The sequence below is a fragment of the Triturus cristatus genome, chromosome 12 (assembly GCF_964204655.1).
Source record: "Triturus cristatus chromosome 12, aTriCri1.1, whole genome shotgun sequence".
NCBI classification, from domain to species: Eukaryota; Metazoa; Chordata; class Amphibia; order Caudata; family Salamandridae; genus Triturus; species Triturus cristatus.
In genome coordinates this window covers 21,191,183-21,208,920 of record NC_140595.1, presented here as the reverse complement: position 1 = coordinate 21,208,920, position 17,738 = coordinate 21,191,183, and the positions used below count along the sequence as shown (strand labels likewise).

Below are 17,738 nucleotides of genomic sequence, written 5' to 3'. Positions count from 1 at the left end.
CCGATCCTCTAGCTGAAGGCCCCCCCGGTGTCAGCACCTTGGATGGAGGACCCCTTTGTTCTGAGGCTGGTGGGATAGAACCTCTTGAACCAAAGGATGAAGTTACAAGTAATAGGCCTATTGAAAAAATAGTACTTAATCCATCGGCATCTACTTTTTGGCCTTTAGCGCATGTGACCACTAATTCATCTACTGTAACACTAAAAACTTCCAACCCATGTGTGGATACTTTGTCACTGGATTTTCTCCCCTTATTCGATTTAGACCTTAATATGAATAGATCATGGTTGCTGAATTCCTTCAAGGACATTGAATGCTTAAAACTTATTTTGTCAAGCGACATTGATTTGGTTTCAATAATGGGGTTTGAAAATGGTCCGCGCGTAAGGGTAAAATTCTGTTCAAAAATAATTGCGAATCTTGTCCTCCAACAAGCGGAATCATTTCAACGTAGAGGGATTGATGTGCTGCCCTTTATTAATAATGGAAATCATATGTTCTTTAGAAAAGGAGCTTCTGAGCTGGGACTTGGGCAAGAAGACCCAATTATTCAAAATAAAGATCTAAAGATACGGGTTTCTAGAGGAAAGCGTATGGTCTCTCAGGTACCTTCTCCCCCTGAAAATCTTCTTATTTCCATGACAGAAGATAATCAACACTGGAATTGGCTTCCTGGAGTTTTATCCAGTAACACATCGAACAACTTAAGACCGTTTCTACATCTTTAACAGTCAATTAAAAATCATATCCTGGAATGCTGCAGGATTACATAATTGTCCTCAGAAGTTTGATTATCTGTTCTCTCTGAATGCAGATGTGCTATGTATTCAGGAAACATAGTGCAAAGATTCTCTTTATGGGGGGAAAAATTATTTTGTATTCGAGGCCCCAGCCACACCCTCAAGAAAAGGGCACGCGAAAGGAGGAATAGCCTGTTTTTTATCAAACTCATTACAATGGCAATTTTCCCATTATAAGGACACTAGTAATCTTTTTCAATCAATTACTATTAATAATTTAGTGTCCACAGGTAGACGGTCCTCTCTTGTAATTCTTAATGCATATATCCCACCTGAAGAGATTTTTAATACCGTTCTGAAGCGAATGTTTTCTTATGTCAAACAACTACTGGAGCTCGATCACCCCCCATATATATTACTTACGGGTGACCTAAATAGTAAAGTGTCCACTTCGAGTATAGACTTGTTTAGAAGTAAATTTAAGGAAGAAGCATACAATATACCCCAAGCAATCTTTCCTAGTAAAATGAAAACTAACAAAAGAGGAAAGATATTACTTGAAGAACTTAGTTATGTAGAGGGGTTAATTGTAAATGGTAGGATGCCCTCTGACACTCCGGCTAAGTTTACACATAATTCCTGTAGGGGTGAATCTATTTTGGACTATGTAATTACGGATTATGATTCATTTTCTTATGTTCAGGACATGATGGTCTCTCAATCTTGTTTGAGCGATCATAATGTGATTAATATAATAGTTTCATTACAAACCCCAGATACTGAATCATGGTCTATAATTAATAAAGGTGTTTCAATTCATTGCAAGTCTGGAAGGTGTTTCTGGGACCCTTCAACTATGAAAGACGTACAAAATATTCTTGCCCAAACCTTACTTGATCTAGATGATTGGCAGGGTAGGGAATTTTCATGTTTTGAAACTCTTAAGGAAACCCTTACCATGAGAGCTAGGAAATTAAGTAAACCTAAAAAGCCATATCTCCCTCCTAGTTTATTATTACCCCTAAATAAGGAAATAAATAAACTCGTAAGGCAACAGTTCATTAGTAGAACTAAGGAAAATGAGTATAAGATAGCCTTATTAAGAAGAAGGCGAGCTAGACTTAGAATCAAATTAAAAAGAGAAAAAGAAGATTCTCTCTGGATCAGGTTAAGAGAGGCATCGGCCTTTAATAAATCTAGAGAATTCTGGACCCTAATAGGGAAGGGATGTGGGGTAAGAACTTCCCCTATCCCTATCTCTATTGCCGAAAATGTCTGGATATCATTTATATCCAGTTTGTATGCTTCTAATAATGTAGAGGGGGATAGCTGGGATTTAGCCCTAAATAGTCAGCCTATTATAGAGCTCCCATCTGAGAAAACGATCGCTTCGGTGATAAAGAGTATGAGTGCGTCCGGAGCTATGGGCCCGGATGAGCTGCCCATGTCTATAATAAAGCAAGACGTTACATCCTGGAGTAGGATTCTCCTTCCAGTATTCCGTGCGTGCTTTTTACTGAGATCAGTCCCTAATTCGTGGAGGGGAAGTATATTAATCCCGATATTCAAAAAAGGAGAGCGGGATAGCCCTGGGAACTATCGTTTAATTGCTCTTTTAGATTCGATAGGGAAAATTTTTGCAAAATGTCTTTTGATTTTAATCTCCGAATGGATGGAAGCGAATGACATCCTACCTTTGGAACAAACTGGATTTCGTAAAGAGCATGGTACACTTGATAACTTAACAGCATTACAGGTGATTGTCGATAAATATGTACGTGTTCGCGGTGGTGGAATATATGCGGCATTCATTGATTTCTCCACAGCGTTTGATAAGGTCGACCGACCAACCCTGTGGAGAAAACTCGCTATTCTAGGGATGCCGTTATATTTGCTCGAACTTGTAAAAGCCCTCCACTCGAACACGTGGTGTAAGGTATTACAAGGTGGAGAAAGAGGTTTGTCTCAATCTATCCCCTCACCTAATGGGCTAAAACAAGGGTGCATATTGGCCCCTATATTGTTTTCTCTCTATACGGCAGACCTTCCTTCTTCCATTTCAGTGTGCGGTGGGATAGCCCCGATAATTGGAGGATCTCCTGTATCAATTCTAATGTATGCAGATGATATCCTCATATTAGATTTAACTCCGAAGGGCTTGTCTAACCGCTTATGTGCATTAAATCAATTTGCAGAAGCAAATTTCATGAAGATTAATGCTTCGAAAAGTAAAATCATGTGTATTTTTGGAAAGAAAAAATGTAGGTCTGTAAATTACGGATGGGCCATAGGCGGACATAAGCTAGAGGTGGTAAAAACCTACACCTTTTTGGGTAAAATAATATCGGCAAACTTAAGTGAGAAACTCCATACAGATCATAACTCGCGTAAAGCATTAGCCCATGGTATGGGATTATGCTTCAAATTCTTTATTCGATGAAATTCATCATAAAAGAGCAATTAGTAACATAATACAATTAAAAATTTCAAAACAAGGGTTCATAAAACACAGTTGGCATTAGACCATTAAAAGTAAGTACAGTCACAAGACAGGATGATGAGCATCCTAACCAAGTACTCTTAACTAACAAGTGCTTCAGAACTAATAAATGATTCAGAATGGGTTTTGTAACACCTCATGCGGGAGCGCCAAGCAGAGCCCAAAAATTTTGCGACTCCACAAACCATAGTAATTGAAGAGGTATCGGTGGTAAGTATCCGCAAAGCCGATGCATGGCATCTAACACCCATATTCTTACATAGTGGTTTTAGCCAGATCCTCCTAGCAACCCTATATGCCGGGCAAGCAAAAAAGAAATGTGCCACTGACTCAGTAGGGGCTGCACAGCCAGGACATAAGCTCCTTTTGCCGACATTATTTTTCCACCCCGAGATATAAGCATTTACTGGGAGGATCCCGAGTCTAACCTTCAGGTAAAGAGATCGATCTAAGGGCTGCTCGATGTAATCCAAAAAGGGTTCGAAGCGCCATGACCACTTAAAGGACAAAAAGCGCTCAGTAAGTGAGCCCACAGAACTACTAGAAAGTGTTTCCTGCTGAACTAGATTCCAGTAGAGCTTTTTAATCACCATCTTAGGCGGAGGTGATTGGTTTGCCCATGAGTCGCTCAAACCCAGGAGCACCACCAACCGCTTCAAGTTGCTCAGCCACTTAACCCTATTATTGGTGTTTAGCTGGATTAATTCATCTAGGGCGGCAGCATAATCCAGGAGCTCCCTTGTCCTGCGCAGACGAACCCAGAAAAGTAATGGGCGTAAGCGCACTATATCCTTAAGGGGGCGCCTGCCCATGTCAGCCCTTAGAGGAAATAGGGGAGTGGAGACTGGGAGGGCTACTGCGTCTCTCAGAAACTTGTTTTCAGCCCTGTCCAGCTCTACAGTGTTTTCAAACCCCCACAGTTCTGAGCCATATAAAGCGGACGGGAGAACTTGGCCTTCGTAAATTGTTAGGAGCGGTGAGAGGGGCTTGCTTTTAGATTTACGATATTCACTCATAACCGCCCCAGATGTTCTTTTATAATTTAACACCATTTTAGCCAAGTGATCCTTCCAGCTCATGCGACTATTAACCCTGATGCCCAGATAGTCATATGATTCTACCTGCTCCAAGGGCTCTCCATTAAGTAAGAGATTATTTCTAAATCTAGGTGAAGGTGCTAGAGCCATGAGCTTAGTTTTTAGAGTATTGATGGTAAGACCTCTATCAAGGCAAAATGCACTAAATCGGTTCAGGAGCTTTTGTAAGCCAGACGGCGACTTAGAGATTAAAATAGTGTCGTCGGCGAAGAGGAGTGTGGGGATTTTAACTCCTGCCAGGGATGGGGCATCAGCCGGTTCTTCTCTTAAATAATCCACCACTCCATTCACAAAAAGAGAGAACAGAGTGGGAGCCATGACACATCCCTGGCGTACACCCCTCTTCACGGGGATCTTTTCGGTTAGTTCCCCTTGGGTACCCCACCTGATCCTGGCATAATTCCCTTCATGAAGATGCACAATTAAACTTAGGAGGGGGCCTGGAAATCCCATATTCTTCAAAACCTCCCACAGCCTCTCACGTGGTACCAGGTCAAAGGCCATCCGAAGATCTATGAAAGCCAGGTATAAACTACCTTTATTGATGGTAACCGACTTCCAATAGATCGCGGAAAAGCGAAAGACCTGGTCCATCGTGCCCACCTTTTGCCTGAACCCTGCTTGGAGGTGTGACAACACATGCAATTCTTCCATCCAGGTGCCGACCCTAGATATAATTACCCTGCCAACCACCTTCTGTAGCACGTCAATCAAACTGATTGGTCTATAGTTGGCAGGGTCATCTCTGTCACCCTTCTTAAAGACAGTGATTACCTCCGCTCCCTTCCACGAAGCTGGGACTGGGTAGCCATGGGAGATGAGATTTATTATTTTTGCGATGAGGTTAGCCCATAACTCAGGGGCCTCCATGAGGAGATCACCAGGTATCCCATCTGGGCCTGCTGCTTTCTTAGGAGTAAGGTGACTAATAGCTAACAGCACCTCAGCTGTCAAAGGGTTCCCTGACCGGGAGCTTGGGGTGAATACTAGGGGCATAACCAATAGGGATATTGGAATTTTCTGGCCCACCATAAATTGAAGAAAAATGGGAGTGCCATTGCTGACCTGTTATATGGTTATCTAGAGGGCGAGAGCTGTTCAACCTGGCTTTGTTGATCAAGTCCCAAAACAGCGAGGAATTCTTTCCTATGGAAGCTGTCTTGAGGTCTTGCCAGTGTTGTTCTTCCCATACACGTTTTGCTTGCTCCAAGGCCCTAGCGTAATCTTTCCTGGCTACACTAACCCGGAGTTGGTTCTTTTCACGCAAGGCAATTCTGATCTCGTTTCTTGAAGTTTTACAGTTCGCCGTGTACCAGGGACTATTCGATATAGTTTTTTTGTTAACCCTGCCACCACTCTTGACCTTATTATTACCTTTTAGGAGGAAGAATTCCCCAAGTTTCTCCGTTAAACTATTATACGCCTGGGAAAAAAGTATGCCCTGTGCAGGCGCTAGGTCCGGATCAAACACTCCCATTTCTATACTCAGATCTTCAACAAACGTCCTGATTTTTATCAAATTATGAGTCTGCGACTGAACCTTCTCCCACTTGAGTCTTCGATTCCCTTGGAAAGGTATCACCTCCTTAGTAGACTTCGGGTGCGATATCCTCTCTATGGTGTTCCGCCTCCCCCATCTTATCGACATGCATAGGGGGTTATGGTCACTATCCTGTGAAGGAGTCACCACCATATCTACTAGGTCACACCAAAGTTCCACGTCTAATAAGATGTAATCGATTCTTGACGGGCTACTTAACCTATTAAAGGTCATTGCCCCGTCAGGGTCGGAAGGGGTCCTACCATTAAGAGCCCTGAGGTTATGTTCTACAGTGAGGGAATTAATCTGTATAACCCTTGGTGACCATTTCTTGATTGTGGGCAGAGACAGGGTCGGGATACCCCATCTGGAATCCACTTCCTCTATACCCAAGGGATCGTCACCATCTAGTGGTTCGAATGTACAATTAAAATCCCCTCCCACTATAATTTTAGAGGTGGGGGGGCAAATTGCTAATGCCTGATCTAAAATGGATAAGGTACATGAATTTATGTCCCCTATGGTACCTCTTGCATAGACATTAAATAGGTCAATCCTACTAGTTCCCCCCTCAAAGGAGATATGTTGGATGTCACAATGCTCCTTGTACAAGGCTACAGGGAAGAGACACCTTACACTATTTATGGAGGTATTTAGGGCAAAGATCCCTGCAACTTTATTGTATGGGTTAGAATTAGTAGAGTTAAAACACTGGGGATTTTTACATAGAATGGAAGGAAAGATATTAAGAAGAATTACTTCCATTAATACAGCTTGTTCTGTATCCTCATGTAGATTGGAGTTCGGACTCAGAAGTTGTTGGGTACAGGGGCTGATAGCTCTGGTAAGGTGGGTAGCTTGCATAGCTAGAGGTAAAAAGGATTCCTTACGGGAAGCCATAAAAAATGAGCTTCTGGGCAGTTTCAATGAGTTTTCCCTGTTAGTAAAAAACTTTAGAGAAGCAGTAATTCTGTTAGAGCTGGATGTAAGTACTCTGTTCCTACTTACTCCCTCCGAACTAAAATCTAAATTAAAAAGTGCATCTTGGGAGCTCAGTTATAAATTGGATATGATTGCCCAACAAGGAAAATCGGAAAGGCAACTTCTTTTAAACACATATACATTAAAGCTGCCACAACAATACCTCACATGGAATATCCCCCACAGAGTCCGTAGGTTTTGGTACCTGTTAAGACAAGATTTGCTTCCACTAAATCCACTTTTAGCTAAATGGTATGGTGTATCTCCTATATGTAATCTTTGTCATAATGCTGTACAGGATCGTAATCACGTTCTGTTTATCTGTCCTGTTTTACGCCCATTGCGTTACAAATGGTTGAAACCTATCTGTTTACAATTAGGAATTTTAAATGTAAACACTTTTTTTCATGCACTTTACTGTCCTCCAAATGAAATGTTCTGTTTTAAAGTTTTTAACTTTTTTTTAGGTTTTTTAAATATTTATTGAATGAAATATAGAGAAATATCTGTCAATTGTCAGACCAGTGTATATGATGTATCTTCTTCTCATCTGTTTGTCTGTGATTTTATTGTAAGTATTGTTGTATAATTGTGTCTTTATTTTATGTGGCCCTCTTTGAGAGCCAAAACATAATAAACTTAAACTTGTGAAACATAAAAAAAAAAAAAAAAAAACAAAAAAAACTTGTACACCAATATGTAACAACCCGTTCGTAGATAAAATGCTTTTTTTACTCAGATTTCCAAGTTTACTGAGGAAAATGACTTGATGGAAAACCAACAATTTGGATTAAGACCAGGCACAGAGTAATCCCTCATCTCCATATGGGATGACCTAAAACTCACAGTGTACAAGAATAGAGTGGCTGCCCTATTGCTTTTGAACAGATCAACTGCATCTAACACTAACTAACACATGCTACTACAAAGACTTCATCTCCACAAGTTGAGATTAGATGACTGACTCAATGCCTTGCATGCACGGATGATGAGTACCTACCTAAAGACCAATACTGCAAAGGCAGATCATATGTGGACAGCAGCGCTAACACCAGCCTATCGCCATAGGTCCAAAAATGTGATGTCCCTTTAGCTGCGTCAAGAGAGGTAAGAAATATAGGTCTACATATAGATTCAGACCTGTCCTTCACACCATATGTCCGAAAAGGTTACAAAGAGCACCTTCTGCACAATGAAAACTGTGGCGCATATTTCCATGCCTTGGGTGCCAACAAAAGCTACAATCTTTCCTCACACTTATTATCTCCAAGCATGACTAGGCCAACAGTCTGTAACATGCCAACCTCTGTTTCATCATACACAAAATAAGATTAATCCACAATGCTGCTGCAAGACTCGATATCTACCTTCACCCAAGAGAACACGACTCCAGTCATGCAATCACTCCACTTACTACCTATAGTTCGAAGAGCAATGCTCGATGCATTTTACATCGTCCACAGAGTATTGGAAGGAAAAGGACCACTCAACTTATGAATTAAATTCAAGCAATACCAACAAAATAGGAGACTGTGCTCCAGGCTTGTGCTACAGATGATCACACAACCTTACTCTAAGAAGACCTTAGGAAGCATGCTTTCTCAGTGCAAGCCGCCAAGCTCTGGAACTTACAACCAGCCAAGATCCGAAGCATCCACAATCATTTTGTTCAGATGAGTGGTGAAACTTGGCTGTTTCCAAAGGGGATAAAACCAGGAACATGAATCCCTCCTTGATGTAGATATGGAACAGCACATGCTCCTCACATCTGAAAACACTCTTAACAAGTTTCTCTGTGGAGTTAAATTGTGAAGAGTTGACCTGAGACTAGTCTGGATTTTACATACTATTGTAAACTTATATATAACCCTCTACACTCTCATTAATGCTAATACTATGACACTCAGTGGTCCTGCAGTCGACTGTAGTTCAAACAGGCTGCATAATCATTTGATTATTCTGCTTGGCCCTAACTAAATAAGAAAGAACCCAGCCATCATCAAAGTGAGAGGCATGGAATAACTGAAGAGATGTGCCAGGCACCACTGGCCACCAGAAATTTCTAATGTAGTCCACCACTCTGGTTGCCAACCAGCCACATTCTATGACCACTTATTGGCTTCTGAAAACGATGATCATATAAGAGGTGATTGTACTTACCTCCATCCCAACAAACTCCTGATCTTTTCTCTGGCCAACCTACGCCTGCTCAGGACCATAAACATAATCAAAATATATCAACATGGTCAAACTCAGTGCAGTATCCAGGGCAGATAGTCTACTCTGCTTTCCAACCAATACCATCCCTCAACCCAGGGGGTGATCACTCCTCTGTCCAACTGATACCAACCCTGAAGTCAGGACAAGTGATCTATTTTGCCGGCCAACCAATACCATCCTTCAACCCAGGAAAAGTGTCCACTCCTCTGTCCAGCTGATACAAAACCTGAACTCAGGACAACCAATGCCATGTTTGAACTAGTGCAGTGAGCCCCTTCTATTTCCAGCCAATACCATACCTGAACATAGGGCAGTATACTCCTCTGTCCAACCAATACCATTGCTGCATACAGGGCATGTGAGGCACCTCTTTTCCTGTGACATAATGTGCTATATGTTCAATTCATGAGCCTGCACTGGTGTGATTCCCCCCTGCTTGTTCCACGCCTCGCCTTAGGAGGGTGCATCACAATATGTCCTCTGTTTTGTACTCCTACTCTTCAGGTAAGTATTTCCACCCTCAATCCTCCAGAGATATTCAGGAACAGTGATGAGAACGTGCCAGATTCTTAGCTTTTCTCTTAACTTCACAGCATTCCCAGACTTACCTGCCTTTCAATGACCTCTCTTTGCAGCCGCGCCCGCTCGTGCCTCCACATTTGTAGGCACACCAAGGAGCTGATCAGGTAGAGCACCATGTTAACAAAGAGGAAGGCAATGGCTGCTATCTGCCCCCCTTCCACTCGACAGAAAGCTACAATGAGGGGGTTGTTGGAAAAGATGGAGTAGCACATGCCGCCACGGTTGATGTCGTTGACATATGCAATGCCGGCTCCCATGTAGAGCAGGAACATGATGATGTTGATAACGAACTCTGTGATGGGCCACCAGGGGGAGTCCAGGAGAATGGTCCGGTAGTACATGGTCAACCCCAAGCCCAACAAGATGACTGTGACAATCCATGCGAGACCTGTGACCACCATCACAAAGGGTGTCATTGGGCCATAGTACTTGTACCCCCCACCCATTCCAAAATAACTTGTCTGTATCTGGGTGCCGAAGAGGTTGTACCACTGGTAGTCCTTTTGGATGTAGGCACAAACGCAGGCGAACACCATCCCTCCGAGGAGAAGCTGGACACCTGCGAGGATCCTCAAGAGGCCAGGCCAGGACTTCATGTAGGAGTATTTAGCATTGTAAGCATCGACCTTCTCCCCATAACTCAAGGATGCTTGACTTCTCCATTCGTGGAGGTCATTTGTGGAGCTGGATGGAGGTCCTGTTTTCTTTTCTGAATCTTCACAGCTGACCAATGAAAGCTTCTTGCAGTCACTGTCTGACCCACTCTGATATTCCACAGGGCCTTTCCGGGGGTCCAGTAAGGGGCTTCCTGGAGGAGAGCACTTTAAGCCTTTAGTAGAATATCTGGCCCAAGTTACTTCTTCCGGTTGCTCTTTGATTCTTTGGAAGATTTTCCAGGATGAAGGGATGAAGCGTCTAATGGGCTTCAGATGGGGGGATGTTCTGCCAGCAGTGGTCCCTGTCTGGTCCTTGGACTCATCGCCTGACCTGTCATAATAATCAAAGGAAGAGCTTGAGTTGGTGGGCTGGCCAAACACTTTCTGCCACATTTGTGAGGACCACCTCGCTGCCCCGCCCTGGGCTGTCTCTTGCTTGACCATTGCCCTCCTCTGCCTGTCCTCCTCAGCTCTGGATGTGGAGTTCTGCCTTAAGAGGCCTTCACCCTAGGGCTCACTTAACCAACCACGTGGCCTGCCACGTCCAATGGCCATGTGCCATTACCTCTTTCGCTTCGTGGTCACGCCCTTATCTGAATGCACTGTGGGGCCGCTGAGAGCGGGAGACAGGAAATCCAAATCTAGGAAAAAAGGTAAGAGTGAGTGAGGAAACTGTTAAGGTTTCATCTCAACATGTGCAATGAAGATGTCCCAGCATTCGGTAATCCCATAATATACCGTAATGTGATTGAAAGCAGCCCCAAAGTGATGTCACAGCATTGAAGGCAGCACACAGTGACATTACAGCATTAACGGTATCTCCCATAGTGACGTCACTGCATTAAAGGCAACTCCTTTTGTGACATCACATTGATAAAGGTGGTGCTCTATAGTGATGTAAGTGCATGCACGCACCCTTCTGTGACGTCCCTTCTTTACAATCAGTCACACTGGTGATGTCACTTGTGTAAGAGCAGGCACAGAATGATTGTAATGTACAGTTACGAAGAAGTACGTAATGACGCTAGGTGTGCGTGACGTCACGTGGGTGTACTCCCAGCAGCGCCAACACAGGGCCAACCAATGGCATTGAGGCATGCCCACAAATGAAACAGGCATATGACAGATGAATACTTCCTGCTAAAAACAACGTGATGACCCGACTAAAGTAAAAAGAAAATGACATTAAACAGTGTTACTAAAATATAGTAAGCAGTTTACGGGAAACCCTTATCTGTTTGTGCGTCATGGGCTGCCAGTGCCTATATACTCAATAATTGGGATTTAAGGTGCCCCTTTGACTCATCCCAAGCCTAATTTTTCTACTATGATCTCCCAAATAACACTTTCTAGACTCTTCCCTCCTCAATCAGTCCTTTTTCACATGTCCACCGCTCAAATTAACATCTTGGATTGTACTATACTAATCCACCACTAATCCATTGTGGGTTACGGAGTAGCGTGCTACTCGCCAAAAACACTTCAAGGTCAGGGGTAGTAAGCGCTATATAAATACAATTAGAACTACAATTGCAACGGGCAAAGCGTGGGTGAGCCCAGAGCTCCCAGATGCGCGGAGTAACGGAGCATCATGAACAATAAAAGTAATGAAATAACGAGAGTGATGTTACTAATAAGCAATGCTAATGGAAGTACGACCGCCGCTGCTGATATCGATACCGGAGGGCGGCGGTGCCATTATTTTGAACATTGCAACAGAATTAGGCATTTCAAAGTGCACTGCGCGGGTGCAGTTGTGTCTGGGTGTTTCGTGGTGTTCTGTCCTCGTTTGGGGTCACCTTTTGGTGAACTCTTTGGGGCATATTTATAATAACTGACGCATCAGCAGGGATGCGCCAGTTATTTTGCGCCCCAGCTCCGCCATCATGGATGCGCACATGGGGCAAAAACGGCACAGATGCGTCACGTCACACAAGTGCGACGCAGCTTCAGCAATGCTCTGGGGGGCCCTACCTGCACAATGCTGCGTCAATCCTTACGCCTGCTTCAAGCAGGCGCAGGGTTTTGACGCAGCATGGGCTCAAAAGTGATTGAGTGAAATCTTGTAGATTTCACTCAGCCACTTTTAGGAGGCGTTCCTGCGCCGGAACGCCCCCCCCTGCCCAGGAACGCCTACATGTGGTGCAGAGCTTTACAACGTGACGCATCTCCCAGATGCGTCACGTTGTAAATACCCCGCACCATGGCGCAGGATTTGCGCCGCTGCTGCGTCACAAAAGTGACGCAACGGCAGCGTAAATGAGGCGCAAGTCAAACATAAATCTGCCCCTTTTTGTCCTGTGTGCGTGGTGTGATTGGATCTGAGGCGCAGCATGGGTGGCCAGTGTGAGGCGCTGTTCCATGCCCGTGCGAATAAACAGTTAACTCGCATTGGAAGTAAAAAGTTTCAACATGTTTTTTGAACACAGGTCCAGAAAGGGCACCGTGGGTGGCGCGAGAGCATAACTCTGACCAAAAGACTGTGTTATAATCCATCTTTTTTGCGTGGGTAACGCGCGCTCCGGAGCACATCTGTTTGTTTATTTGCATGGTTTAATTCTCGTGTTTGGTGCAGTTGGGAGTGCTGAGCAGCCGGCTGAGCGGCAGCAATAAGAGCTACATGAAAAGGAAAGAGTCATTTTTATTTCGAATTAGAGGCCCTCGTGCAAAGGATATGTATTTCTATTGCCTATAGTAAACAGATATCAATCCCAAGTGCAGCACAAGGCCATGCAGGGCAACCGTTGACGTGTTTCGGCCTCACTGGACTCTTCTTCAGGAGCCCATATCCAAACATCCACCCTCCGCTCGCGCATCCCCCAAGGAGAGCTCGCACAAACCTGCTCATCCTGCTTCCTTGGGATCACCGTGGGCAGAACCCCAATGTTGGCGCAGTCCGGCCCTCCTTCATGCCTCTGCCAGGATGGTCTCTGGGCTCTGCCTGCAGGGGTGTTGAAGTCCTCACAGCCGATGCCTCCAAGCTCTCGGGGCCTGGCCGCCTCCTCCCGCTTCTCATCGGGTGGTTTTCCTGCGCTAATCTATACCGCGGTGTTAAATATTAACCGCTCCGCGCTCCAGTGGGGCGGGGGCGGTCCGTCACACAGCGAAGCAGAACCCGACTCTCTGACCTCTTGTTTGCCGAATGAGATTGGAGCATTTCCGTACCACACTCTCATTTTAAATATATATATATATAGATATTTTCTTTTTATTTTGAATCCCTTCCTTCCTCCTTTCTTGGGGCTCTTAATCTGTGCTATGACCTCTGATCCTAGCCTGTGATGCATTCTCTGTTATCCTGTCTGTGCAACAAAGATTGCCCGCTGGAGGGGGCGAGAGGAAGCATAAAGCTGTTTTCTGTTTGGTGCTTCCTGCTTGCGCTGGCTCGGCAGCGAACGACCCGTTTGCTATACTTACAGACATATGTGGTAGAGACACCACTCCCGATTCCCCCTTTGCATTCTGGTACTTGTAGTCCGAACATACATTTGGGAAAATACATTCCTATTACAATTTAAATTATATTTGTTTTCTAGAAAGGGTGACAATGACGTAACGCGTGTGAATGTGGATACCTCAAAGGGGGTGACAATTCAGCTAAGTATGATTAGTGCTAGAAGCTGTGCGTATGAGATACGCGGAAGTGACGTCACGGTGCTGCCAGTGAGGCACCCAAGTGACGTTACAGCGCTCCCAGCTCTTTCCCTAGCCGATGAAGAGGACAGAGTTGCTCTTCCACGCGCTGCAGTTAAATTGTTTGCAAGAGGGTGTTTTATTTTATTGCGGCTTTCACTCCGAGGCCGCGGAAACGCAGCTTTATCTGGGTTTATGTGTGCAGGGCGCGCGGGAAATCGATCTTAACGCAATAAAGATGACCCCAGCCTTCCTGCCCTTGCGGGGCCGGGCACAGTCTGACCGCTGCGCGCCCAGACAGCCCACTTTGCCATGTAATGAAATTGCAGCTGGTTTCTATTTTTCGTTTCATTCAGTTCTTCTCTTCTTTAACCCTGTGTGGTACAAGCTTCTGGCACACACACACACACACACACACAATAGGTACAGCGCAGGCCTCCTTCTGAGAAGCTCCTGGCTGTCACATACAATAACGGGTGAAGTGCAGGCTTCAGCAAGGCCTGTATCAGAGCCACAGAACAGGCCATGTACATGCCTACCTTTCCCAACACCTGGCCATATCCTGCCCGGCATCTTATTTTCAGAGTCCTGAAAATAGGCATAATAGAAGGACTGATGCCCAGAGGGCCCCGGCTACTGCTGACAACTCTAGAATGGGTATAGCATAACATTACCAAGTACCCCTGTGTTATTTGAATTGTGCTAAGGTAATACACAACAAGCCAGGAGGCCTAAGAGGCTAACATGATGTTAATGCAAAAATAGCAAGAGGCCCTGCAAAATAACAAGTGTCTTTTCGACCAACCAGAGCCTTCGCTCTGAGAGCCAGCTGGAGCAACTAATGCTAAAATGCATTCCATTTTAGACGGGTTTTTAACATTTTTCTTTGAATGCAGGTCGATGAAACATGAATGTAAGATAGAAAGTGTTACTGCAATGAAACGTATAATTCAATTCATTTTAATTTTATTTGATTCAGACCTCAGCTGAGGTCAACAAATGCAAGTACATAAATATAAAATAGTTATATTTATACTTTTAAAACAGTTTTAAAATTATAGGCATTAACAGGTTACAGTGAATTGGGTTGGCAAATACAAAACACATGAGTTTAAGACTGATAACTGTATGCGCATTTTAAACCGCTTTGAAAAACTCTTAAAAAACTTAAACAAGTTATAGCAAACAAATTCATTTGGGGGAGACTTACACAACGTAATTAAATCTTGAGTTAAAATAACTTTGTATCTAGAACTAGTAGGCTTTATAAATCTTCGGCTAGCCTCCACCAAAATCAGATTTGGATAGATATTCTCCAGATATTCTATCTGGAGGAATATACTTTTATGTTTAAAACGTTTTTATTGAAACAAAACAAACCATGGGGGAGGGGGATAGGAGGTTAGGGTACATATAATACAGTAAAAGAAAAAGGTGCAACTCAAGAGGGTTGGCGAAGGATAGCTCGGTGGTCCAGAGGAAAAGCACAGTAAATGAAAGGCAAGAAATGCAATCTGTGGGATCCCTGCGTGCATATCCAACACCCCAAATCTGAGCAATGAAAGCCAGCAGCAACTCAACAAAGCACAATCCACCCCCCCCATCCCTCATCCCCCCAGTAAAGAAAGGAGGGAAAAAAAAACACCATACCCCAACCCCCCCGTCCTATGGTCCCGCGCCAGATTTATCCGCCCCAAAAAGCCCCGCACCCCCCCCCCCCCCCGAGGACCCCGTCTCACATGTGATCTAGTCCGCCGGGATTACCGGCGGCGTCAGCCTAAGAAGCCTAAGATACCTCGGACAGGTGAGCTCCCGGAATTCGGTGGACAGCAGCGCTAGGAAGGGTTGCCACAGCTCTTCATATTGGTCTATCTCCCCCGCCACCGTAAGCGACAACTTCTCCATTCCCAGCACATGCCAGAGCCTATGCAACCAACCCGTAATGGAGGGGACAGTGGTGGTGCGCCAGTGGATAAGGATGTTCTGGACCGCAGACCCCAGCGCAATCACGATCTGCCTACCCCTGCGGGACTTCAGTGGGTACATTAGGTCATTGGGGAGGCCCAGCAGGACATACGCCGGGAAGCGCGGCAGCTCTATCCCAAAGTGCTTATCCACCTCGTCCAAAACTTCCTTCCAGTAAGCGGTCAGCATGGGGCAATCCCAAAGAATGTGTGAGAGGGTACCCTCCTGCCCGCAGCCCCGCCAGCACCCCTTGTCAGTGTGTTTATGCATTTCATACAGTCTCTCCGGGGTGTAGTACCAATAAGTGGACACCTTAGTAAAGGTCTCCGTAAGGCCCGTATGATATGCAGAGTGCCGCGCCCGATACGCAATTTTGTCCCATTCCTTGTGGCTGAGCGTCCTACCCAGTTCTCTGTGCCAGCGCTCCCTCCCCGGGTTATAATAGTGAAACGGCGGGGGTTGTAGGTACTTGTACAGACCGGTAATTAGCTTAGCCTCGGAGGTCCGGGTAGCCAGCCACCTCTCATACGGTGTAATTTGACGAGCAGCGGTGTCACGCACCTGGGGCTGGAGGGCCCAATGCCGAACCTGCATGTAGCGCAATCTGTCCAGCTCCGTCAGGCCGAATTCCTGGCGAAGTTGCTGAAAAGGAATCACGCCCTCCGGTCCATAGATCTGGAAGAGCACCCTGCAGCCCGCATGCACCCAATGGGAAAAAGCTCCCGGCTCCATCCCTGGGGAGAAGTCCGGGTTGCCCACTATGGGTGTGAACGGCGAAGGGAAGGTGGTGAGGCCCCGAGCCTCACAGACTGCATCCCACACCCTCAGGGGGACCCGCGTAACAAAAGAGGCGTAAAGGTTAGGGGGGCGATGCGCGCGGCGCAAGAATGGAACCTCTTGTAAGGTGCGGCCCGCCACTGCCTGGTCTTGAAAGAGCCAGTGTTTGTCGGACTCCCACCTGCTCCACTCCACCAGATATCGCAGCTGTGCCACCTGAAAGTACTTACGGAGGTCCGGAATACCGAGACCCCCCGCCTCCGGAGCAAGCGTGGAGAGGACCCTCTTCATCCGTGGCTTGCGGCCCTGCCAGACAAAGCGGGAGATGTCAGCCTGCATTTGTCGTATCCAGCCCACCGGGGGCTGGAGAGGTAGGGCCCGAAAAAGATACAGTATCTGGGGCAACACCATCATCTTAACCGCCGCGATGCGCCCCAGCCAGGACAGTAGGCCCTTGCTCCAGCGGCCAAGCTCCTCCTTGATCTTCCTGCTGAGGGAGGTATAATTGGCCGTAACCATCTCCGGCAATGTGGGTGTCAGCAGAATCCCCAGGTATGGCACCGTGGACGAGGACCACTGCATGGGGAAGAGTCGCTGAAGGTCCCTCCTGGTATCCGCAGCCAGGGACACGTCTAACGCCACCGACTTGCTCATATTCATTTTGAAGCCGGCCACACGTGCAAAGGCGTCCAGTTCCTGGAGGCAAGCAGGCAGCGACCTCCTAGGGTCGTCCAAGGTCAACAGGACATCGTCCGCATAGAGACTAACCGTGTGGACATACTGGCCCATCTGGACCCCAATAGCATCCGGGTTGTTGCGAATCCTCTGAGCAAACGGCTCCATGTAGAGGGCAAACAAAAGCGGCGAGAGGGGGCAGCCCTGCCTCGTGCCGCGTTCGATAGCAAATCCACCGGAGCTACACCCGTTGACCCGCACCGACGCTGAAGGATGCTTGTAACAGTTGAATACCATGGTGCGGAACTTATCACCGATTCCCAATTTCTTGAGAACCAGCTCGAGATACGGCCAGTGAACTCTGTCGAAGGC

At 45.8% G+C, this 17,738-nt stretch overlaps 1 protein-coding gene across 1 annotated transcript in view; it reads right to left on the bottom strand.

The window, feature by feature from the left end:
* OCEL1 (occludin/ELL domain containing 1) overlaps nucleotides 1-13,345 on the bottom strand; it is a 59,695-nt gene extending 46,350 nt beyond the window's left edge. The window contains exons 1-2 of the mRNA XM_085639948.1: nucleotides 13,157-13,345; nucleotides 9,687-10,957 (exon numbers count right to left, since the gene is read on the bottom strand). Of these exons, the coding sequence (XP_085496074.1) occupies nucleotides 9,687-10,760 (1,074 nt within the window). The 5' untranslated portion in view covers nucleotides 10,761-10,957; nucleotides 13,157-13,345. The remainder of the gene's footprint in view (nucleotides 1-9,686; nucleotides 10,958-13,156) is intronic.
* Between the last annotated feature and the right edge of the window lie 4,393 nt (nucleotides 13,346-17,738).